A 24,336-nucleotide genomic window follows, 5' to 3' on the forward strand; every position below is an offset into this window, starting at 1 on the left:
GGCTCAATGGTACGAGCATCCCAGCTTCCAGTCCCGCTGCTGGGGGGGGGGGGGGAGAGGCAGGGTGCGGGGGAATAACTTGAAAACTGAGTTTCAGTGATGGGGTTCAGGGCCTTCTAGCGTGCTCTGTTCATTTTTACTATTCTTATTTACAGTGCTAGGGCCGGAACCCAGGGCCTTATGTGCCAGGCAGGGCTCTGCCACTGGCCACACGCAGCCCTTTGTTAGCCTTTAGAAGGAGCCTTTGTGTGTCATTGGTCCCATAGCACATTTAGGGGTTACTACTCTCTGGTGGCTCTGGAGCACCTAGGGGTCACCCACCATCCATAAGTGGCCCCAGGTCACCTGTAGGGTCACCCACCATCCCCTGTCAGTGACCCCTGAGCAACTGTAGGTCACCCACCATCTCCTGTCAATGGCCCTAGGCACTTGTAGGGTCACCCATACTCCCTTTAGTGGCCCCAGGGCTACTGTGGGGTCACCTACCATCATCAGTGGCACCTGGAGGATCACCTGCTCTCCTGGTCACAGGTGCCTAGGCTGCCTCGCTGGTTGCGCCTCCTAGTGGTGAATATTGAGCTTTCTGTTGATTTGGTAGACTGGGCCTAGGGCCCTTCAGAGTGTGGAGCAGAGAAGTGTGAAGTAGTTCTGCCCTCAGTGCTAACAGTGTCTGCAGGAGTGAGCAGGCAGCTGGGCACGGGGGCGCATGCCTGTATCCCAGTGGCTCAGGAGACTGAGGCAGGAGGATCATGAGTTCAAAGCCAGCCTGATCAAAAGTGAGGTAGTAAGCTACCTAAATAAAATACAAAATAGGGCTGGGGATGTGGCTCAGTGGTGGAGCGCCTCTGAGTTCAGTCCCTGGTACCCACCCCCCAAAAAAGTGATGCCAGCATCTTTTCTCCTAATGCAAAGGAAGAAAATGATACATTTTTGTTTCTCTTTTTAAGGATGTGAAAAGTCTACAATTCGTAAGTCAGCTAGTTGCAAAGAAAATGAGTGTACCGATCACGGTCACGGAGAACTGAGAGGAGGTCAGAACCCTCAGAGTGAGGTGTCGTCATTTAATCGGAGCCCCGTTCAAGCAAGCGGAGGGAGAGGAGCAGGTACGTATGTGGTGGCCCCTCTGCCTCTGCTTTCCCCCATCCTTCTCACCGAGTTCCTGAGACATGGTGCACGGTGCTCAGCTGGCCTTCCTGGCCCGGGAGAGACTGGCGGGTAGACTCCAGGCTGGGCCAGCTAAGACTGGCAAGTTGCTGGACAGCTGTGACTGGGCCCTCCTCAGGCCCAGGCCCAGACAGTGGTATGCCAGGCTCTCGGGTGCTGTTGGCGAGTGCAGCCGAGGGGCGAGGTGCGCATCGCTCTGCCTGTGTTCACTCCTGCTTGTCGTCATCCATGATTTTGATTCCCACAGGGCACGTCTTGCAGTTTTCGTCCCAAGTAAAATGTCTGGCAAGCTGCTGCTGCTGCTGTACTATGTGTAGTTAGGATTTAGAAATAGGAAAACCGAGTCGTGTGGACGTTCGGGGGGACTTAGCAGCAGCTTCTAAACATGCTGATGAAATCATGTCTGCCAGTGCCTGTGGCCCTTCAGCTAGGAGGGGGCACCTGGAGTCCTCCGTGGGTGGCCCTGGGAGCCCTTACCCACAGCACAGCCTGGGTCCCCCCCCAACCCTTTCTCCGTGGTCAGGATGGTGTGGTCTTCGTGTCTTTTGGTTCTCCTAGGGCACCTCCGTTAGCCGCTTGTGCTGAAGCAGCCAAGCTTGGTCCACGCTCTGTTCTCGAGCTGTATGAAGGTGGACTCGCTTCTGATTTCTCAGGGCTCCATTTCCTTAACTGAAATGGGGATAGTGACTCTGCCCATTTCAAAAAATTCAGAGAGCAAGACCTGCAGAGCCGTGCCCACAAGTGGAGGCCAGGCGGTCACCTGTGTCCTTATTATTTTGATGGCACGTTTCTTTTTTCTTTTCACTCACTCCAGGGTCTCTCTAAGAAGTGTTGAAAGAAACTGTCTCCAGAGGTCAGGAGAAGTCAGCAAGTGTGTAGTTAGGCCGAAAATGAGTTCATTGTGTACTTGAGGTGGTGGTTTTAAATATAGGATCAGCGATTTTAGCTGAATGTTTACTTTTGTTGAACAGTTTGAAAATGATGTGTCACTGTAGGAATGTTTCTTTTGCAGTTAAGCTAAGCCATGGTGATCAAAGGGAAAAGGTAAAAGACCTCTCCAGAGAATGTGCTCTGAGAGCCGTCCAGCAGAGGAGCTTGCTTTCTGCCCAGTGGAAAGCTCTCGAGCAGGCACAGAGGAAGGACACGGCCCGGCACAGAGGTGAGTCCAGAGTGTGCGCTTCCCTTGAAGGCACTGCCCGAAGTCTCGTTCTGAAATGGAATTCTGTAGCTTCGGGACGGCAGTCGACCTGTGCCTGTGTGCACGTCTTGTGTGTCGCTGTGTGTCTCAGCACGAGTTCTTCAGTACACCTGTACCCAGAAGGCCCACTCAAGCCTAAGCTGGGACTGAGTGTTCCGTTCCGATGTTTTAGCCTTTCGTGGTGAATGTGCTCCCTCAGGTGGCACGTGAGACTGCGAGGGGTTACACAGGGGCAGCTCTGACCCTCCCTGTGTCCACGGCCTTCACCTCTCACGGGCTGCTCCCTGGCTTTGTGCTCCTCCTTCTGCACGTGGCGTCCTTGAGCTGGTGCTGACACACGCACACAGGTGCTCTCCTGCCGCCTTGTGTGCTGCTCACTGAGTGTGGCACCTGGGGAGTCGCCGTGGCAGCTCTGCCCGGCCTGGTGGGCGGCCACAGCTGCACTGCCCCTGGACCCCACGGCCTGCACACTGGCCTGAGCTCCGTCTCCGCTCACAGCAGCAGCAGCAGCAGCAGCTTGCCAGATGTCTGGGGCTTGGCAGTGTGTGAGATGGAAAGTATTAGGACTTCTGTTGATTGTGAGATATTTTTTAAAAACTTCTTTGTGATCTGCCTTGTGGGCTTTTTTTTTTTTTTTAGTTTAGTTTAGTTTTTAGTTGTAGAAGGACATAATACCTTCGCTTTATTTATTTATTTTTATGTGGTGCTGAGGATCGAACCCAGGGCCTCACACGTGCTAGGTGAGCGCTCTACCTCTGAGCCACAACCCCAGCCCTTGTGGGCCATTTTAAAAGTCCATCTCTTTTATAAGTGCTTCTCAGTAAGCATGAATGAGCACTGATGAAGTCCTTGAATCTCACAGCAGATTGTGACTGACTGCCATCCTCCTGGTGACCACCTAGCATTTCTTTTTGAAGGGTCCTCAGCTCGTGACTGCAGCATTGCCGTGTGGGGAGGGCCATTCATGTCTTTGACTGTGGTCACTTTTTAAGGTATGTCTGACGAGGAGCTCTCACATGTCAAGCCTGGGTCACCACCTGCCTCCAGTGACTTCAGGCGACAGGGCAGCGCTCAGCTCTGCCACAGTCAAGGGAAGGAGCCCTGTAGACAGGAGCGAGCGGCCTCTCAGAGTCGAGCTGCTGGGCAGACAGCGAGTCCCAGCAAGTCCCAGGCGCCTGTTCCAGGAGAGAGAACAGCCAGCAAGGTCAGCGGTGCTGGGTGTGGCCCAGACAGCAGCCAGAGCTCTCGGGACAGACATGGTGGCCGGAGCCGGAGCCGGGGCCGAGGGTGGAGGCCCCTGAGGGAGGCCCTGAATGTGGACAGTGTTTTCAGTGACAGTGGGAAGAGGCAGCACAGCCCACGGCGCAAGGCGGACATCAGCCATGGACCCCAGGGGGACCAGGAGCAGACCTGTGGCAGTTGGTCCAAGCAGAGCACGGAGCAGAAAGGGCTGGTGACCATCTTCGAGGATGAAGGGAAGCTGGAGACGGGAAGCAGAAGCTCACTGGACTCTGGCGGGAAGGGAGCAGAGAGCAGGGCAGGCCCTGTGGAGCACGGGGTTCCTGGTAACGGCTGGCAGGTGCAGAGGACCGAGTCTGGGTATGAAAGCAGCGACCACGTCAGCAACGGGTCTGCCAGCCTGGACGCGGCAGCTGCCGACGGGGGTGGCCCAGCAGTGGCCAGCGGTGCTGCTGCTGAAGCAGGGACTTGCAGGTAACAGACCCGGGGGCTCCCTCCACCCTCTTCTGTCCGTGGTGTGAGGCCATTTGTTGGGGGTCAGTTAAGCATAACAGCAGCTGAGCATAGAGAACGTGGCTTGGCTCTTCTTGCACACTGAGGACCCCGGGCTTTGGTAGGTTGTTACCGACTCCAGAAATAAGAACTGTTTATTTTTAGGAAATTTGAAAAGTATGGAATAGTACCAGGGCTTCCATCCCTGTTCCTTGTGAGTTTCTTCTGTGGGTCTTGCCTGGGTTATTTTTGTTTGGGGGGTGTTTTTAGTTATAGATGGGTACCTTTATTTATTTATTTATTTATTTATTTATTTATTTATTTTTGTGGTGCTGAGGATCGAACCCAGAGCCTCACACATGTTGGGCGAGTGCTCTGCCACTGAGCCACAACCCCAGCTCCCTGGGTTATTAAGTCGAAGCTTTAATTCTGAAGTCTGCGAGCCTTGTTATCTCATCTCTAACACAGCTCAGAGCTGGGCTGTTCTTGCTGTCAGACTAGTTCCAGAAGAGTCGTCTCCTTACCACTGTGACAGGACGCGGCTCTGCTCGACGCCTGGGTTTCATAGAATTCAGCAGCTTGGGTTTTATTAAAAGAATTATTTCTGTAAGGAGTTAAGGAAGCTTTGCATGGGGAGTGATTTTATTAGACCTCTCAGGAGAGGTGGCCAGATGGGTGGGAGGAGGGGACGTGCAGCTTCGCCTCTGCAGCAGGGGCTCCTGAGTCTGCTTCCGCGCCCCATCTCCTGCTAGAGGCTGAGGGTGATCCCAGCCTTGGCGCCTGCTGAGGTGTGGGTTGGATGGAGCACCCTGGGCCCTGACATAGCGCGGGGAATGGGACTTCACCATGCTCCTTCCTTCCCTTCCTTTAGATCAAACCAGGGTCCACAGTAACCCCGTGTTCCACACGTGTTTTGTTTTCTAGTGACCAGATCACGAGGAGCAGCCCACAGGCAGGGCATGCGGACTGTACCTCCCATCAGAGCAAATGGCACGCAGAAGGTGAGTGTTGTTTAGTCTGTGAGAGTTGCAGTAAGACATGATTAGTTAATGTTTTCTGTTGCCATGTACCTAAAAGAAAATCCTATATGGTTATAAAAATTGTTTTAAAATAAGTTTGAAATATCAATCATGCATTTTTTTTAAGTTTATGTATCACGTTGTAATAGGAGCAAAAAGGAGACTCGACCTTCTTACATATACGTGGTCTGTTGCTGTGGTTTTCACACCTGTGGCCCAGACGTGGCTCTGGCTTTCAGTCTCTGCAGTTGGTAACCCAGTGTCCTCCGCTGGCGGCTTCCTGGCTGTGCTTGTCAGCACATCTCTGTGCCTCCTAAGCAGCTGGCTCAGGCATGAAATGCTCAACTCTCTTCCCTGGTGGCAGCTGCACTGGGCTCCTGTGTGAGGGGCCCTGGGAACCTTGCTGTGGTCCTGGCCCCATCTCCCAGGCTGGACTGGCCATGGCAGGAATGCCCCTGAGCAGCCTTTGCCACCTGACCCTTCCTCGAGGGGGCATGTTTCTGTGTTTGCCAAGGGGAAGCTCATGATCCTCTGGTTTAAGGGCTGTGGCCTAAGGACTGTTGGTCTTTCTGATTTACCATCCCCCGTTTCTCAAAATAGCAGGCATGTGAGACAGGCAGAGTGTCCAGGTCTCCCCTGGAATAAGGATAAAGAGGGTAGGCAGGGGCCAGCAGGGCGGGGTCGAAGGCTGTCAGAGCAGGAGCAGGAACAGCTGCTGCAGGCAGAAGATGGGGGGGGGGGTCGGCAGCTGGGTCAGGCACACGGTGAGGCTGCTGGAGAGCTCAGGTGTTGACCGTCCTTGGCGTGGTGTGGCTTCCTGGGCAGCGCTGGGTCCAGGCTCATGGGGGCCGGTGGAGGAGGTGCCGTGTGGAGAGCCAGCTCCCGTCCAGGAATGCCTCTCTCTGCTCACGTCCCACTGGCGAGTCTCACAGGCAGCCTGGGCATCAGGAGGGAGGGCAGAAAGTGCAGGTTCATGGCTGCGTGAAGGCCAGCTGGGGCGGCGGCAGCAGCTCCAGTGAGGGGTAAGGGGACATGGGGACAAGGCTGGTGGCAGCTTCAGGGCAGCGAGATTGGGAATAGTGAGCAGTGGTGGGCGTCTGTGTGGGTGGCCTGTGGGCTGGGAACGGATCCTGGAATGCTGGCAGCTGTGGGATGGCCTTGGGCCCAGCACTGCCTGAGCTGCAGGGGACATGCCTCAAGGTTCAGAACTTAGGAGGGGCAGGCTTCCCACAGAAGCAGACAGCTGTGGACAGTGTGTGGTGAAGGCCGCGCCTTAGCCCTCCCTACTGTTTCTGTGGCGGAGTTTCCCAGGTTGAGCACGATGACTCCTTAAATCATTTTGCTTTCACCATATGGATATCATCAGAGGAAACCCGTAGTCAAGGTGCTGTAGGGACAGACGAGGCCAGGCACCGAAGGTATCAGAGACAGTTTTATTTGGCTGCAGCAGGCTCAGAGGGCACAGCTTTTGCTGTAATCAATCAATCCCCTGAACCCCGAGTTGAGGGAGTTTCAGAGTTTCATACCCAGTGTGTAAGGGGAGGGGCTCAGGAGTCCACAGTCTGCAGAAGTTCACATAAAAGCAGCTTTTTCTTTCAGTGTTCTGGGCAAGTTAACCCTTCAAGGACCACACCTGAGAAGGGGAGAGCTGCTTCCCCTCTTCTTTCCTCCCCCCTGCCAGCTGTCACCAGGGAGCCCACTTGTAACTTATCTTAAAACTGTAGACACCTCTGTGAAGCCCAGCTCAAGGCCAGAGGCCCTCTTTGCACATTTCTTCAAAGAACTATACTGAATATGTTTGTGACAACTAGTAAGGGGTGTCCAGCACCTGGAGTGCTGGTATCATCTCGGCCAGTGGCCAAGTAAACAGGGCGACACGAAAATAGGAAGGTTGTCTACATTGGGCTCTTTTGCTGACAGTCCTAAAATCAGCTGGGCGAAGATTTCTGGAGAGGCCCAGTTAAGGCTTTTCAGTGGAGAAAGGGGGAGCCACTTCAAAGGCAGTGACCGTCCATGTGACGGCCTCCCGGGTGCAGCTCTGATAGCAGTCTCCCAGTCTCACGAAACGGCAGGATCCTGCTGCTCGGGCTACACCCTGCAGATGGCAGCACTGCCTGCTGGTCCTGGCCTGCACCTCCCCAGCCACTCTCTGTCCCCATGAGCCAGACACAGTTCTGTGACCGTGTGTCTATCACTGTCGTCCCCCTGAGGCAGATGCACTTCTGAGTGACCGTGTGTTAATCACTGGCTGTCCCTGTGAGGCAGATACACTTCTGAGTGACCATGTGCCAATCACTGGCTGTCTTCGTGAGGCAGATGTGCTTCTGAGTGACTGTGTCATCCAGTGTTTTTTTATTTCACTGCAAGTAAGTCTGCTGTCATTAGCCATTTCTGGAATCAGTCTTTTTTTTAAATACCTTTATTTTACTTATTTATTTTTATGTGATGCTAAGGATCGAACCCAGGGTCTCATGTGTGTGAGGCAAGCGCTCTACTGCTGAGCCCCAGCCTCAGCCCTGGAATCAGTCTTTCTGGACTGGAAGTCCCCTGGGGGCAGCAGGAGACCACAAAGTCAAGGAGCCTTGCGAGTGTCTGTCTTTTATGTTTTCTGTGACGTTACACAGCTTTAGTATTAGAGTGCCCGTGGTGGTGGAGAAGTGGAGTCCGTAGTGTTGCCCAGTGAGTACTGCATGTTTTCACAGTGCGGCTGTCACATCACCTCTGCAGCCTGTGCAGGTGTGGGCTCCACGTGGGCTCTTCTCTGCCCGCCCAGGTGTGGGCTCTTCTCTGCCCGCGCAGGTGTGGGCTCTGCTCAGCCCATGCCAGTGGATTCTGCTTAGACCCTTCTCGTGCTGCCTGGAGCCGTAGCAATGCTTGAACTTCCCACAGTGCATGTGAGATATTTTAGCCTCTCTTTTAAAATGAGTTTCTAGTGGAAAGAATTTCAGGTGCCTTGACCTACAAGAAGGAGAAGGATGGAAGGATGAGGAGATAGCATGTTAGGAAGCAGCAGGTCAGGGAGCCCTCCTGTGCTTGCAGAGGGCCGTATGTTGGCACACACCAGCTGGCTGGCACATTTGGGTGTCTTGGGGGACAGCAGGGGCTCTGGGGAACCAGGCTGGCTGGGCGGGCGCTGCAGTTCACTGGGTGGGCCGGCAGGCCTCCAGGCAGGACACTGGCATGCCCTGACCTTCACCCCAGGAGAGACTCTGCTTGGTGGAGACGTTGGCGAGGCGATGTACATCCCAGCAGAGAGCTGTGTCCACAGCAGCGAGTTGGGAGGCTTCAGCACTTGTGCAGTTTGCTGTTGTGACAATGATAACAGCGTGAGTGACTGGAGGGAAGCAAGCCTCGTGGGGCGCTCCAAAGCTGGTTTCACCTGCCACATGGTGATACAGGAAGAGGAAGGTGGGAGGCCGGGGCCTAGGTAGGCTGATCCCACGAGGCAGTTAGGAACCTGCTCTGGAGGTCGGGAGGGCTTGGGGGTCGTGGCAGGGCCATAGCTGGGGCACTCGGCAGAGCTGGAAAGTGTGGGGCAACCCATGCAGCGTGGGAGGCTGGGCATTGCTGAGGAGGAGGCGAGCATCTGCAGCGCCCACCGTGGGGGCCAGAAGGTCCAGGAGCGCACGGGAGAGGGAATTTCTCCGGAAAAATCCCATACGGAGGCTGGTGGAGAGCGGGCTGCAGGTCTGCGTGGCCTTGGAGGGGAATTCCCTGTGGGGCAGCAGGAGCCGTGGAGGCACATCAGACGTGGAAGTAGCTGAGGCAGAACGGACGTGTGGCCGTGAGCCCGTGGTGTGTGGTTCAGGCAAAAATGTGAAGTATTCACGTTAGGTGATTCTGGGTAAAAAACAGGTTTCCGTCAAGCTGGTTTTCATCGTTAGACTTTTGTGAACTTTTGAGCTACTCCCAAACAAAACGTTGAAGGAAAAAAGAGATTACAGTAAAATTAAAAGGAGATAGAAGGGAAGAAGTGGATTTTGTTTGTCGAACCTTTGCTCTGCGTTGCAAAGAGACGGTCCTACAGAAGCTCTGTCCGACGCCTAGGCGAGGCGCCAGGCTGGGTTCACATGGGGAGGCCAGGCACCAAGAGTGCGGAAGAGAGGGAAGGAAGCACAGATGTGGAGGAGGAGAGAAGGGGAGAGGGCCGAGGCACAGCAGAGCAGTGCGGAGTTACAGCGCTTACTGTAGCTCGCGAGTGCTTAGGGTTTGTAGTCTAATGTGAAACTAATAATTGCCACTGTATTCTGAAATATCACTGTCCAAGAGTGAAGCTTGCATTATCTAGACTGAAGTTAGGTGTTACTGCTCAGAGACCTTTTGACTTATAAACTCATCTTTTTAGATAAAACATACCTTTTGATTTCTTGAGTATTGTGCTGTAGAATTGTTTTGAATGCAGTTTCAAGGTAGCATTAGTTAGAGCCCCCCGTCTTAACACTGAAGAATCTTCTGGCCTGGTGTTTCGATCAGATTCTCTGGGTTTGCAGGGCAGAACAACATGTTGATGTTAAGCCGCTGGGATTCTGAAGGCACTGCTCTTGGAGCACACCTGCCAGAGCCCTAAAGCCATCAGTGCCTCCTGCTGCCCACTGTGCTGTTACCTTGGTAAAATTAAGTCATCATTTGTAAGGATCTGTAATTTTCTTTTTAAAAAATTTTATTATATATTGATAAATTATAGTGCTTTATATTTATTGGGTACAAAATTATTTGGGGTTTCCTAGTACAACGTAAAATGCTCAAACCAGGCTCAATAACTTCTTAGCTTGTTTCTTTTTTTGTGGTATTAGGGATTGAACCGTGGTGCTTTACCACTGAGCTACATCCCCAGCCCTTTTTATTTTGTGACAGAGTGTCAGTAAGTTGCCAAGACTGGTCTCAAACTTGTGATACTCTTACCTCAGCCTCCCAAGTAGCTGGTATTGCAGATGTACAACGCCACACCCAGCTTCAGTTTATTTCTTGTCAATTCTTCCAGGATTTAATTTCAGAGTCTGATCATAATCAAGTGCAGATTTGCTGCATCAATTATATGTAAACTGCATTTGAATTTTGAGGGACTGCGTTTTTTAAGGTGCCCAGAGGACCAACTTAGGGATCACAGAGCATCTAAGGTAAAGTTCCCTGTCACGTGTGAAAGGATGACCACTGCTCTACAGCCCCGGGTTTGCTCTGTTTGCCCGGCCAGCGCAGATGGAGGGGTCTCAGGTGGTCAGCCTGGGGAGGGCTGCTGAAGGCACAGGAAGGCAGGTCTGCACAGAAGGGCTGCAGTTGCTTGGTGGTCAGCTGATGCTGGCCACATGGCACCTGCTTATGTCTATGCCCGTTATCTGATGCCAGACCAGCCGCCGGGTGTCAGTAGAACATGTCAAGAGCCACCTTGTGGGCATGCATGCAGCAGGCACTGCTGGGCTGGGGTGTGGTCTGGGCTCGCGCTGCTGCCCACTGTGTAGCCATGGTCACGACCTCCCTGCCGCGGCTCCGTCTGCCTAGCAGGACCCTCGTGAGGCAGGCTTCAGGACAGCCCGACAGCCAGCCAGAAGAGCATTCTCAGGCCCTTTGGCCTCTGGGTCTCTTGGCACTGTGAAAGAGGATTGGTGACCGCAGAGGACTTTTGTTTCTGTGGATTAGGTCATTAGTATTTGCTCTGTGAGACATTAGGAAATACATGTGGAGAAGGATAAAGCTGTTACATGCTGACGTAAATAACATTTCAAGTGGAAAATAACTGTTTCCAAGGAAACACTACCAGTGAGATGACTGGGGTTGATTGGCAGTCTTCCACCCCCGAGACACCTGGCATGACCACTGCGTCTGCTGCTGCTCACGCCTGCTGTAGCCGTCACCTGCTCTGGTGCTCATCTGTCCACACATGGGTGGGAAGACAGTGGTTCTTGGTTTGCAGCACGCCACCACAGGCAGTGCCCTCCAGACTGGTTCAGAGGGCTCTGGACCCACAGGAGGTGACTCTGATGCTGCAGCTCAGTGACAGATGCTGGCCTCCCTGACACCCTGGAGGCCATTCTGCGGCACAGCTTCCAGCCTCTGTGTCGTCCCCTGAGAAACCCGTCTTGCCAGGTCACGCTAGTCTGCCGGTGCCAGTGCTGTTCACTGAACGGTCTTTTCAGAACCCCGTTGGTTAATGTCACCACAGCTACCAGGCACAGTTGGTAAGCCCTGGAAATTGCTGTGTCCCCACTGTTAAAAAGGCAGTCTGACTTTCCTCCAGAGGCTCGAGTCGTCGCTGCGGTGAACTGCACCAGCCCTTTCCTTTAGGTGGCATGTTCGCTTCCTTCATTTTCAGGAGCATTTCTGCAGAACCCAAGTCTGAGTGCCCAGTTTGTGTACATCTCCTGGGGTAGAAGTGGGCTCCATGGACAAACCTGCTGGGTGCAGCTCACTGCTCAAACTGCCCCATGAGTGCTGTTCCTGAAACAGCCGTCATGTCAAGATAGGCACCAAGGGCACTTCGTGCAAGCCCACCATGCTGGCACGCCTGTGATGCTGTGGCTCAGGAGGCACAGGCAACAGGAGCAAGGTTCAAGGCCAGCCTGGGCTACCCCGTGAGGCCCCATCTCAAACTAAAACACTGGGGATGTGGCTCCGTGGTAGAGCATGCATGCTTGGGTCCAAACCCCAGCACCAGAAAAGAGAAGCAAAAAAAAAAAAAAGTGCTTTATGTATGCTTCCTTCTTCCATGCACCCAAATAATTCAAAACATATAGATTAACTAATAGAATGAAGCATTTTGTCGTGCTCCGTTAAACGTGCTTCAATGAGACTGGCTTTTTGAAGACCACAAGTGTGTGGCTGTGAAGGCCACAGTCCCTGCTGGTCCTGGGACTCGCTCCTCTCTCACGCTGGCAGCCTTGTCCGACTGGTGTGCTCTGCCAGTGTGAATGTCAGCGCGCTTGGAGACAGCTGGCCTCTTGGGGGCAGAGTGAGAGAGAGCAGTTGGACTGCGTAGCCTGGGAGGGGGGTCCTGGCAGCCCTCGTGGCCACACTTTGGAAACTGCTGCATTGGGTAATGTGACACTTGGTACATCCTATACCTTCTGAAAATTGTACTAATGTTGTAGGAACATGGCTCACTCTGCAGTCTCTGGGTTTGGTTTCCAAGACAGGTGAGTGGTGTGGCACTCACAAATTTATCAAACTCCAAAGTTACTTCTGTGTTGCTTTTATACCCTGGTTCAGGCAATTTTTCTGTCCGTGAACGGTAGCTGCAGGTCCCTCCTGCTTAGCAGCAAATGAAGGAGTTGATTCTCATATATGAAGCCTTTGCTGTCCCAGAAACTGGGATGCTAGCGTTATAGTTAAAGCTTCGTCCCAGGGTTTCATAAACCGACTTCCAGACCACTCACATAAAATCAATCAAGCCTTTATTGAAGCACACCGGTGGCGGCTGACCAGAACATAAAGCTGTTCCCCTGATCAGCCCCGAACAATTGCAAGGGCACTCCTTATAAGCCTGAAAACCACAAAAGGGATGTTCGGGGGCGGGGGGGGGGGGTCTAGCCAATGCAAGCAAGCCAGGTTACAGAAGCGGGACAGTGCAGTCAAGTGGCGGGAAGCCTAACCAATCACAGCTAGCCCAGTCACCCCAGTTGAAAACAGAGCTCCGTTACCCTAGTTACAGAACAATGCCCCATTAGGTAGTTGCTAATGTTAAAGGTTTCTATAAGAAAAGGAAAAGAAATCTTGCTCCAGGCCTGACCCTTGTAGTTGGCATGGTTGTTTTACAGGATGAAGCCATAAAACAAAATGGAGTCACATTTGCTCCTACTATCACACTAGTAGGTGAAACTCCTAAAAAATCCAGATGTTTCCGCTCCCTTCATCTGTACCCTATGAAACAGTCCTTAGTTCCCACAAGTGTAATGGGTCGGATCTACTTCACCTATGACAAGGAAATTAGTTTCATTTAGATGTATTAAAATCATTTTTTGAGAGCTGTTTTGAAGTACTATTTTGTAGAGCGAGATCTGGATGTGGGTAGTGTTTTTCTCTGGGCATTGACCTTCTGTGGACCCTCCTTCAGTGTCCTGCAAGGGCAACAGCAGCAGGGTGGCTCCTGTGGGAGGCCCTGGTCCTAGTAGCTGTGGTTAAAAAGGAGGCCGCAGGTGAAATGATGGGTTCTGAATCTGAAACCTCACGGCCTACCAGGCTTGGATTCACCAGTCCAATTGCATATGATTCTCTTGTGACTTTATTGAAACTCATGTCTAACTGGTTTGGTGCCTGTTGCACATCAGAGCTGGGGCCTCAGGGTTCCTTGGTGGCCATGAGATCTTGGATCGCTCCTTAGCCTGGCTAAGCCTCTGATTCCTCATGTGCAAAACTTCTAGGATTCCTTCATAAGGTTGCTGTAGGTATTAAGTAACATAAACTAACAGGGGTGACTGCCAGCGTCTCGTTGGGGGGTTCTTCTTCCTGCCAAGAAAGGTGTAAGCCGCCTGGAAGCTTAGAAGTCTAAAATGATTAGAGAGGAACAAAACACAGAGTCAGAAAGTATCAACAAAAGCGGAGCCCCTGATGCGTCCCATCCACTGTGATGCGGCGGGTTACCGGTGACTCCCGTGTTGGAGTCTGACTTTAGAGAAGCACGCGGAGGTAAGCATATAAAGCAGGGTTTATTTAAAAAGGGGAAACAGACTTCTCCAGGGAGGGAGAAGGGGGCCATAGCTGGTGTCCTGGTGTCCCAGGAGGCGAGGTGTTCGCCCTTGTTGTATGTCCTAGGCGTCTTTTCTTCTCCTGCCTTTTCTCCCTTATCTTTCTCCTTCCTGCCTCCGTGACTAGGCCCAGGAATGCCCAGTGGGATGGCCAAAGGTGAGAAACAGGTGGGCCGAAAGGGGAAGGGCAGGGTGGAGCCGCCCAGGACACTAACAACCTTGTGTTCCCTGTAGGGAGGGGGCATTCCTGGGACAGGCGACCTTAGCTACCGGCTGGAGGGTGGAGGAAGGGCCCTGAAGGAGTAACATCTCAACCCCTGGGCAAAACTGGCCTGACTCACCTGAGCTGACCTGATTTTCCTGTCTATACGACCGATTCTGGCTTCAGGTGGAACTAGACTAAGGAAAGAGGCTCCTAGGGCTGATGGAAGCTGCTCATCCCAGGCGGGGATGAGGCTTCTGGGCCCAGTCTCCTGTGTGGTGTCTTGCAGTCAGCGGGTTGATTGGCCTCTTGGCCGTCACACCTGTGAGACAGGCAAGGGGGCAGCGACCAAAGGAGGCAGGTTTAAAAAGAGCACTGAAGGAGGCTTTACTTGAGACTCATCCCCGGGTGGAATTCAATCAGACCGACAGAGTGGTCAGGGAAGGGCCTAAGGAGAAACTGTGTGGGATTTAATGGGGCTCATGGCAGGAAGGGAAGAGCTGGGGACAGGAAAAGGGATTTTTAGGGTCCCTTGTCCCACGGGAGTTGGTCAGGGGAACTGGCTGAACTCCAGGATTGGCGTGAGTCAGGAGATCCCGTTGATTAACAGGCATCTTTGTTGGCGCCCGACTTGACAATGATAATACCCGTTTCAGGTGCTGTGTGGGTCTTGGCAGAGCGGGATAGAGATTCACTGTGTGTCTGGGGAAATGACCAAAGAAAATGTTTACTGGTCATTCCCAGACACCAGATGTCTCTATCCACTAGGCTTCGGTGTGCGGTGACCCACACGCAACCCATGGACAGCTGGTGACTAGTAGCTCCTGGGTGCTGGGGTATCTGTGTGTGGTCATAGCTCCGTCCCACCCTGTAATTCACTGACCCTCCCCAGAATCCTGTGAAGCAGTTAAAGTGTGTTATCATCCGTTCCATAAAGGAGGAAACCGTGAATGAGGAAGAGGCTTGCTTAAAGCTACCAGCCCATAATCAGAGGATTCATAGTGAGCCGGGTCACCTGACCTCAGCACTGTTGGGGTGGGGTAGGAGGCCTCCCCAGAGCGCCTGCGAATGCAGGGGTGCTCAGAGGAAGGGGCTGTGAGAGCTGGCGCCTGATCAGTGCAGGCCAACGTTGACCCACTGGGTGGTGGCCGTAGGCAGGTGGGGCCCGGCTGTAGAGGGGGTCATGGGGGCATCTCCCTGAGGGGAGCAGTGCTGCCCCATCACACCCTGCTTCTGAGACCCACTGCCTCGCCTGGGGCACAGAGCCGTGCACTGGCCGAGGAGGACTAAATGTCCGGGAGTGGGTGCTACAAGGAGCCTCCCTCCTCCTGAGCTGCTCTTGTTGGGCATTTTGTTCACAGTGGTGCAAAGCTGACTGACGGCACTTCCTCAATAAAGATCCTGTAAGGGAACACAGAGTTCCACGTGACCCAGCAGGAATACCCTCCAGCGCAGGGATCACTGATATCGCAGAAAGGAGTTAGTTCAGAAAAGGGGTGATGCTTTCAGTTAAGTCTCCAAGAATTCATTTTTGTTTGTTTTTAAATTAGAAGAGAATTGCCTGGTTTACACAAAAACTTGACATAAGTATAAATGGGATAGGGCTGGGGATGTGGCTCAAGTGGTAGCGCGCTCGCCTGGCATGCGCGAGGCACAGGTTCGATCCTCAGCACCACATGAAAATAAAGATATTGTGTCCACCTAAAACTAAAAAATAAATATTAAATAAATAAATAAATGGGACGATTTCTATAAGACCATGTAAATAATTTTGTTTTCCTCTTTTTCCCTCTCTCAACCCAGGTTTTAGAAGAGAACATAAGGACTTGGAAGCAGGCTGTAAATCCCGTGAGCTCCACCCAGGACCACATCTGCAAGTAAAAGGTCATTTGGTGAAAAGGTGATGCTGACGCTTGGGAATGCCAAGCCCTTTCCTCGCGAAGGCCCGTGGTATAGGGATTCTTCGTTCATCAGGAAGGCATAGGTCTGCCTTTCTCCCCTAGAACAGTGGGACTCACCGGAGGGTTTGTACCCGTGGGCGGCGGGCCTGCAAGGTGCCAGGAGCAGCACGTCACTGTTCTGACATGGTGTTCTTGTGAGGAGGGGCACAGTGGCCCCTCACGGCCAGGGCAGGAGGGTACAGGATCCCACCTAGTGAGTGCCCAGAACCTCACAGAGCACCAAGCTCTCCCTCCACACACTGCGCTGCTCTTGCATATACCAGGCGCTTGTCATGCCCCCATGGCTGTGACTTTGTTAGAGATGTGACAGCAAAACCAGCACGACTTTGTTTCCTTCGAGATTGTACAGAAGAGTCTAGATCATGGCGACCTCAGACTGTCTGACTTCCCTGAAGGAGACGTCCTGCTCTCCCTCCCGTGGGCAGCACCTTGCTGAGCCTCACTGCTGAGCTTCAGAGCCCACGTGTGCCTGCACCGAGGCAGACCCGAGTGCGCCGGGCACTGAGGCACTGAGGCTGAGCAGACCGGGCAGGCCGGCCCGGGGTCTTCACGCTGCTCACTCAGGGGTGTGCGGTTTAGAACTCACAGGTCATTTACTTTAGGAATATTCTAGTCAGTGTTTTCAGACTGACGTCAACCGTGGGTAACTGAAACCGTGGATGAGGGGGACTGCTGTATCTTACAAACGAGAAAATTTGAGGTTGACATTAAGTCATCTGCTCAAAGCAGTGGAGCTGAGATTTGATAACTGCATCTACCTAGCCATTCCTCTCCAGTTCAGTTCTATGAATTCATAGGAAAAATTCATAGGAGAAATCATGAAACAAATAATTTGCAGCATAGCCAGGTGCGGTGGCCCACGCCTATAATCCCAGTGGTTTGGGAGGCTGAGGCAGGAGGATCATGAGTTCAAAGCCAGCCTCAGAAAAAGTGAGGTGCTAAGCAACTCAGTGAGACCCTGTCTCTAAATAAAATACAAAATAGGGGTGGAATGTGGCTCAGTGGCCAAGTGCCCCTGAGTTCAATCCCAGCTACCAAAAAAAAAAAAAATCTGAAACATATGATTTATCTCCACCGTAGGAATTAGCTATTACTTTATCAAAGATAATTTTGATTAAGTTAAATTAATTATTCACCATCCTTAAAGTGTTGATATAAGATCTTAAACATCTTCATCCCTGTTGCCTTTCAGTGTTAGAAAGGGGCGAGAACAATGTAGAGTATTGAATTGTCTGTAGCATTTTCCGTAAGTTCTGTGCTGTATTTCATCACTGATAAATGTAATTTCAGTGAAATGAACTTTAAAGTACGTTTCTAACGGTGAGAAATGTGATTTGCGGGTGGAAGTGCAGCTCAGCCGCAAAGTACCTACCCAGGGCCCTGGGTTCTGTTCTAGCACCACACAAAAAGAGAAGAGAAGAAATATGAATCTGGTAATGATGAGCATTTCTGGTGAGCATTAGCATATTGTGGGTGGCATAATATTTCCCATTTCTATTGTGTTGCAGAAATAATATAAACCATGCATTGGAAAAACCCAAATAGAGAAATGTTTATTCCCTAGTTTCACCTATTGCATAAGGTGTTTCAGCTTTGCTTTTATCTTTGTATGTTAGGCCACATGCCCGTGAAACCAGTGGAAACTGCCTTCCTTCACCTGGCCCCCAAATACTCAAGGACCACACCCACCAGTCAGGTCATCGGGAATCTGAAAAACCGAATGGAGGCCGCTTGTCTGAGTGGCTTAGTAGAGAACATTCTGAGAGGGCAGCTTTGCCCTTTCACCTCGGTGACAGTTCGCCTGGAAAGAGAGTGAACAGTAGTGAAGTGGCCTCCCCGTCTTCATCCTGTTCTGCACGTTCCAGGGCTGTCGGCCCAAAGCCGGACGCTGTTCCGCAGCAGACCAGGATAGAGCCATGCTACTATGAGAACTCTCCTTCCACGGGACATGTGGCTCAGCCAGCCTGCCGATGTGATGGTTGCCAGGGGCCAGAACTTCTTTGTCAGCTTCTGCCACCCGCATTGCCGCCAAAGAAACATGCTGTTACTAGTGTGCCACAGTCGGAGAGGAGTGAGTCTGTGCCTGACGTCAGACTTTCAGGGGTGATCAGTGGTCCCCCGAGGCCAAGCGCAGTGTCAGAGCCAGGTTCAGAACTCAGTACACATGCGGACCACCTGAGATGCAGAGAGACCCTTCAAGTGAAGATGCGCACGGGCAGCAGAGCCCCCTGCCTGTTCAACACTGCAGCTTGTGGGTTTCGGGCAAACTCAACTACAGTTGCTGATGCACTCTGCCAGCCAGAACTGGACTCTAGTTCTCCGTGCCCAAGTGAGACCGTCTCATTAACTACCTATTTTTCAGTTGACAGCTGCATGACTGATACGTACAGACTGAAATACCATCAGAGGCCCAAGCTCTGCTTTCCAGAGAAGACTGGCTCTTGTCACAGCCGTTCACCAACTCAGAGTGATAGAAGCGTAGGACCTGTCACATGATGGCCTTGGCCCACCCTGTCCTTCCACAAGTCCAGCATGCACTGTAGCAGGTAGATGATGGAGTCCACCAGCTTATTCTTAGAGGCCATGAAGATATTCCTAGTGACCAAGAAAATCAAATCTGTGGCATTTTAAAAATCATATATATACATACACACACACAAATGAATATAATGTTAAAATGTTTTGCTCTATAATGATCAATTATTGGATATTTTGGAAATTCACTTTGAATATCATGGCATGCCTTGAAAAATAGCAAGTCAGGGAATATATAATACTATTTGCCATATATAACAGTTGAATAAAAATTAGATTTGTCCCCGTCTAACATGGCTAGTAGACCCATAGTATCAAACTGACCAGTTCCACGGGAACTGCCCGTCTGCATGCCAGCAGCACATGGGTTGTCAGGTCAAAGCAGAGTCTGCCTTTAAGAGCACTTTTTGATGGTAGCCTAAAGGTTTCATCAGTTTGTTCCCGATTTCTTCCACGCCTGGGCCCTTCAAGTGTCTTTAAAAAAAAAAAAAAAAAAATGACCTTGAGTTTTGTAGAATCTTGGGGAAAATTGCCTTAATGATTAACACTTTTTAAAATTTCAAGGTCAGGACTAATTTTTCTCCTAGAACATATATCTTCTGAGTATCTGGCTAACGTAAATAGGCCTTTAACCATTATATGTGTTCGTAAATATTAGCCACGAGCTGAGAAGTCAAAAGTGTGAACTTAAGTATATTTATTTATCTTGTTACTTTTTTTTTTTTTCTTTCTGATTTTACGTGAAATGTGAAAGACTTTTATTTTGGTTACGTTTGCTTTGGGCTGCTAATAACCAATGTTAGGAATTAACCTTGAGTCCTCTTAATTGGGACTGTCAAACTGCCCAAGTTCTCTCTGCTCCAGTCTTACACTCCTAGGTTGTCAACTCATTTTACCACGCAGGCTTCCAGGTTAACGTTGTCTTCCATATAGAGGGTTTAATTTTAATGAAATGGGTATCTAATTTGGGCACCCTTCCAAAAATTTTTTCTTTCTCAAATCATTTTACCCCGGCTACCTTCATGGAGAGGGCTTTCTTTAAAAATCACAGGGATTTTCATATGGTGAACTTAGGAGCGAGAACAACTCCCTTATCTCCTTAGTTGTCAGTTTATTTTATACTAAGCTGATAACCTGATTGGGATTGAGAATAGTTTTATAGTGTCTATTCCAGAGAATTGAGAATTTATAATTCAGTAAACTAATAAGTTTAATATCTTGGCCAATTCCATAAATTGTGTTAAATTTTTCCAAAATGTTAAGTGGTTAAAATGAATACTTTTAGATAATTGATTATAAAAGCTAACCCTAGCCCTTTGACTTTGGCCACCAAGACTGTCTTCTGCCTATAGAGAACTTCTCACCATCCTTTTTTACCTTTTTATATGCTCTCAATTTAGAAATAGTTGAATATCAACTCAAATTTTTATCATCTTTTAAGAAAACTTAAGTTTTTATAATGGAAGGTTTGTAAGTAATGTAAGGTTTATAGAACTGTATCTGAAATGTCAGTGTTTTTCATTGCTGCTTTGATAATGTAAAGTACTAAAGATGGGGGCTTCAAGTATTATTTTTAATAGCTTTCAAAAACTGTGTGGGCTCGTATTAACTTCTATTTGGTCAAGATGTTCAGTTTGAAATATATTAACTGAAACATTTACACTAATTTCTGATTTTATAAGTTAAATGTACCTTTTCAACATCCGGTTTAGTTGCAAACATTAAATAGCAGTATCCAATTTTGCCTTTTAACCTACTATTCATTTTTTAAGAAACTTCCCCATTTGGTACTAAACAAATCAGAAACCATTTGGGTTTTGTTGATTCAGCACTCCAAGTAGATTCAAAACATACATACTATCTAATCATTCCCCTGTAAAGTCTCTACTTCTGAGGTGCCTGTTAATATTTTTATAGATATTTTCATGTTATAACTTTTTATAATACAGGCAAGCATTATTGAAATGTTTAAAATACTTGTCTTCAGAATTATATTTTCATGTAAAATCATTTTCTTTTGGTTCGAAAGTTTTTAAGATAAAGTGTTTTAAGTTAACATGGTTGAATTTTGCATTGGTGAATTGTCTCTCCCCACTCCCCTTCCCGTGCGTCCTGTTTAAGGGAAATGGAAGTCAATTTAAAGTTCAAGGGTGCTTGGAATCACTGCTCATGTCACCCCAGGTGTTCCTGATTAAACCTGTCCAGTCTAGAGTGCAGTGCCAGAGCCACAGCAGACTTCCTAGAGCCAGGCAGTGAAGGACAGAGGCTCTGGGTAGCAGCTGGTCTCACTGTGCAGCCCGGGGCTCCTGCAGTGACAGGGAGCACAGATGGCATGCACAGGGAAGGGCTTGCTGCTCCAATCAGCCCCAACCCTGGAATTGGACTGCTGGTTTTGCTGTGGAAGCCTTTGATTCCTCTCATTTTGAAAGGTAAAAGCCTCTTAGCTTAGAGGCTTTCGTCATAAAACCAGGTAGTGAGCCCGGTTTGGCCCAGTGGCCCTGGGTTTACCTCGTCTTTGAGCACCACCTACATTACATACCCTCACTGACCATAGACATCTGGGGTTTCCAAATGCAGTTCCATACCTTCTAGGGTCATTTGGTACTTTTTTTTTTTTATTGTTGATAGACCTTAGTTTTTTTTTTTTTTTTTTAAATTCATATATGGTGCTAAAAATTGAACCCAGTGTCGAACCCAGTGCCGCACACATGCCAGGTAAGTGCACTACCACTGAGCCCTAGCCCCAGCCCTTGGTGCTCTTTATATGCTAAAATTTTCAGGTGCAGACACCCTTTTTTTTTTTTGAGGTTTTTTTTTTGGTAGATGGACACAACACAATGCCTTTATTTTCATGTGGTGCTGAGAATCAAACCCAGGTCCTGCCAGTGCTAGGAGAGCGCTCTACCACTGAGCCACAATCCCAGCTCAGGTAAAGAGACCCTTAAAACTGTCCTTACAACTGCTAAGCCAATCCATTTCAAGTAGTACTTTAAACCTCATTTTACTTCCATGAAATCAAAAGTGAGTTTGCAAATGAACTTATACAATTAAAATCACATTATTCTTGATGTCTTTTTGTTGTAGCAAGTTTCCAACTTTTTATGGCATTCCATTTATACAGTTCAGAAGCCTCCAAAGTATGGGCACTATGAGCAGTTTGGTGGTGGGTACGGTTTCTTACTCATCTGAGTAGGATCCAGGCCCTCATGCTGCCACCATTTAGTCATGTAATACATCAGCACATTAGTGAAGTTTTTCCAGAGAAAAGAACAGCATATATAGAAACTTAGTATGAGGGATTGGCTCATGTGATTATTGAGGCTCAGAAGTCCCATGGCCTTGCCCACGGCAAACCAGAGGCCCAGGAAAACCACTGGTGTCCAAGTCTGCCCAGGCACCAGGAGTACTGATGTTGCGGTTCACCCTTCCTCTGCCTTTCTAGTGCTCCAGCCCTCATGGGATTGGATGATGCTCTGTACACTGGGAGAAAATCTTTCTTTGCTCTGTTGGTTCAAATGCTGATCTCCTTCAGAAACATCTCTTTGGACATACCCAGGAACAGTGTCTTACCAGCTTTCTTGGATCCTTAGCTCAAACTGACACACACAAGATTAGCCATCACATTGTAAGATTTTTCCATCTTGGCTATGCTAGAAATTTTCAGAACATGTGAAAGTAGGCTGATTTTAGGCTCAGAAAGGTGGTAGGGATGATGATTACAAGTCTGTGGGTGCTCTAACAGTAAGCTACATAAGAACTATTAAACTTTTTATAACCTTACCACCAGATAATTTGCTGAGAAAAAACAAATTCAGCTATGTAAGTAAATGTTTATTAGATAAAATTGTTAGCAGCAGAAAAGCAGGTCATAATCATTTATTACACTCAGTACAATCTCCTTTTTTGTTCCTCCTGATGCTTCAACCACACCTTCCACAGAATGCTCTCTGTGCAGAGCAACAATACCCTGAAGGCATAACTAAGAGTCACCAGGCCAACTGATCATCCAAGGGCAACTCCAGGCCTGACCCTGACCACGAGCACCCTTCTGAAAGGCAGAGGATGCAGAGTTCCCTGGATCTTACGCCTTGATCACAGGGAGGGGACTACTTCACACAGTTCACATCTGCCAAATCCCGTGATCTTTCTGATGAAATGCCCGCTGAGCACCCCAGATCAGTAAAATAATTGGATTTAAATAACAATTAGATTTGAGTTTAATACCAATTAGATTTTTAAAAAGAACAGCAAAGACAGAACAATCTCTACAAAGGAAAGAATTTCTGCCTGGCCTACAGCTATGTTTAAAATGCTGCGGCCAAAGAGGAGGGCTCTGTAGGATGAGTAAATATCACACTGTCAGCGGAGGTATTCAAGTAAGTTACAAGCATTATGAAAGCAAATGTTTTGGACACAAGCATACCTTATACAATAATTAAAAAACAACAACAACAAAAAAAACAGGCTTGAAACATTCCTATTTCAGGGTACAGGCGGGCTTTCCACTATCTAATGCCATCTCCTTTGTGATCCTCACCCACGGGCATTTCAAAGGTCATGAAAAGACCATTTAAAAACTAAGCATGTGTAGAGCCAATATGTGGACTCTATTGTGTGACAGCCTCTACACAATCTCAGAACACCAATCCTTTCCTCTCTCCTGAATAACTTTGGAATTTACAACTACCTCACCTCACCTAGTTACACACCCCCTTATGTGACTGAATTAAACCCAGACCAACCCTTACAACAGTAAAGACATTACTGTCTTCTTGGTGAATATGCTAAGCTTTGAAGTACAAATTTTACTTCTACACTAGCCCCTATAAAGACATCAGGTGTTTGAAAAGAGTTTAAATGTGAAACACTGAATTTAGTTTTAAGAACTTGGCTATGAATGAGATCACTATTCATTTAGTAGTTCCCCAAATGAGTTAGAAGAATATGTAAAAAGAAAGGAAGATCCCTTGGAGACTTGAAATTCTGCACAATCCCATCTTCTTTGTTCAAGAAGACTGTAGTTCATTTTCAGAATTCACTCCACAATCCAGTGATCTTGGGATGTCAGCAAACCCATCTGTAAAAAACAAACATCTGTCACGGATGTTTCCTCTATCTGCCCATTTTAGCACTTTATGCCACTCTGAAAATCATACTTGTTTTTGTCACAGGTCTATCCCCAAAATGATTTACATATTGAAAAGAATTTTTTAAAAGAGAATTTTTTAATATTCATTTGTTTTCGGTAGACACAACATCTTTATTTTTATGTGGTGCTGAGGATGGAATCCAGCGCGGCACATGCCAGGTGAGCGGCTACCACTTGACCCACATCCCCAGCCCCCAAGAATTTTTTTTTTAAATTGTGTAGAAAGTTTTCAAGTTCCATTTTTCCACCCAGAGCTGAGAATTCTGGTCATTATTAAAAATAAAAACGAAACGAACAAAAAAAATCACTGTCCTTGTATTTGGTCTCTACTAAAAATGGGGCGGGAGGGGACTGGAAACTCTAGGAATGCCTGTGGAGGAGGACTTTATAGAAACCCCAATCCTTCACCCCCGCGGGCCCTCTGCCTTCTACTCCGCCACACCACCCAAGAAGTCAGACACGAAGGCGGACGTACCCGCGTCTGCCAAAACTCAGGGGCAGGGCTGGGGACGGAGGAGCTGGGAAGAGCTGTCCTCGCCACCGGCCCAGCTCTTGGGTTCTGCTGCTGCTCCCCCAAGTTCACTTTACCCCTGCCCCTCTTCAGGGTGGTCAGGGAAACCGAGGCCACGGCTTCTGCCAGGGTACTAAAGCGCCCTCGGCTCGGCAGGCGGGGTCCGGGCGGGCAGGCGGCAGCCCGGGCTC

The 24,336-nt window shown here is 49.4% G+C and overlaps 1 protein-coding gene across 3 annotated transcripts in view; it reads left to right on the plus strand.

The window, feature by feature from the left end:
• Usp53 (ubiquitin specific peptidase 53) overlaps nucleotides 1-20,541 on the plus strand; it is a 57,147-nt gene extending 36,606 nt beyond the window's left edge. For all 3 annotated transcript variants that reach the window (XM_048813923.1, XM_015507289.2, XM_048813924.1), the window contains 6 exons: nucleotides 948-1,103; nucleotides 2,177-2,323; nucleotides 3,355-4,075; nucleotides 5,018-5,094; nucleotides 15,793-15,889; nucleotides 17,567-20,541. In XM_048813923.1, the coding sequence (XP_048669880.1) occupies nucleotides 948-1,103; nucleotides 2,177-2,323; nucleotides 3,355-4,075; nucleotides 5,018-5,094; nucleotides 15,793-15,889; nucleotides 17,567-18,446 (2,078 nt within the window). In that variant the 3' untranslated portion in view covers nucleotides 18,447-20,541. The remainder of the gene's footprint in view (nucleotides 1-947; nucleotides 1,104-2,176; nucleotides 2,324-3,354; nucleotides 4,076-5,017; nucleotides 5,095-15,792; nucleotides 15,890-17,566) is intronic.
• Nucleotides 20,542-24,336: the final 3,795 nt, after the last annotated feature.

The sequence above is a fragment of the Marmota marmota genome, unplaced genomic scaffold (assembly GCF_001458135.2).
Source record: "Marmota marmota marmota unplaced genomic scaffold, marMar, whole genome shotgun sequence".
Taxonomy (NCBI): Eukaryota; Metazoa; Chordata; class Mammalia; order Rodentia; family Sciuridae; genus Marmota; species Marmota marmota.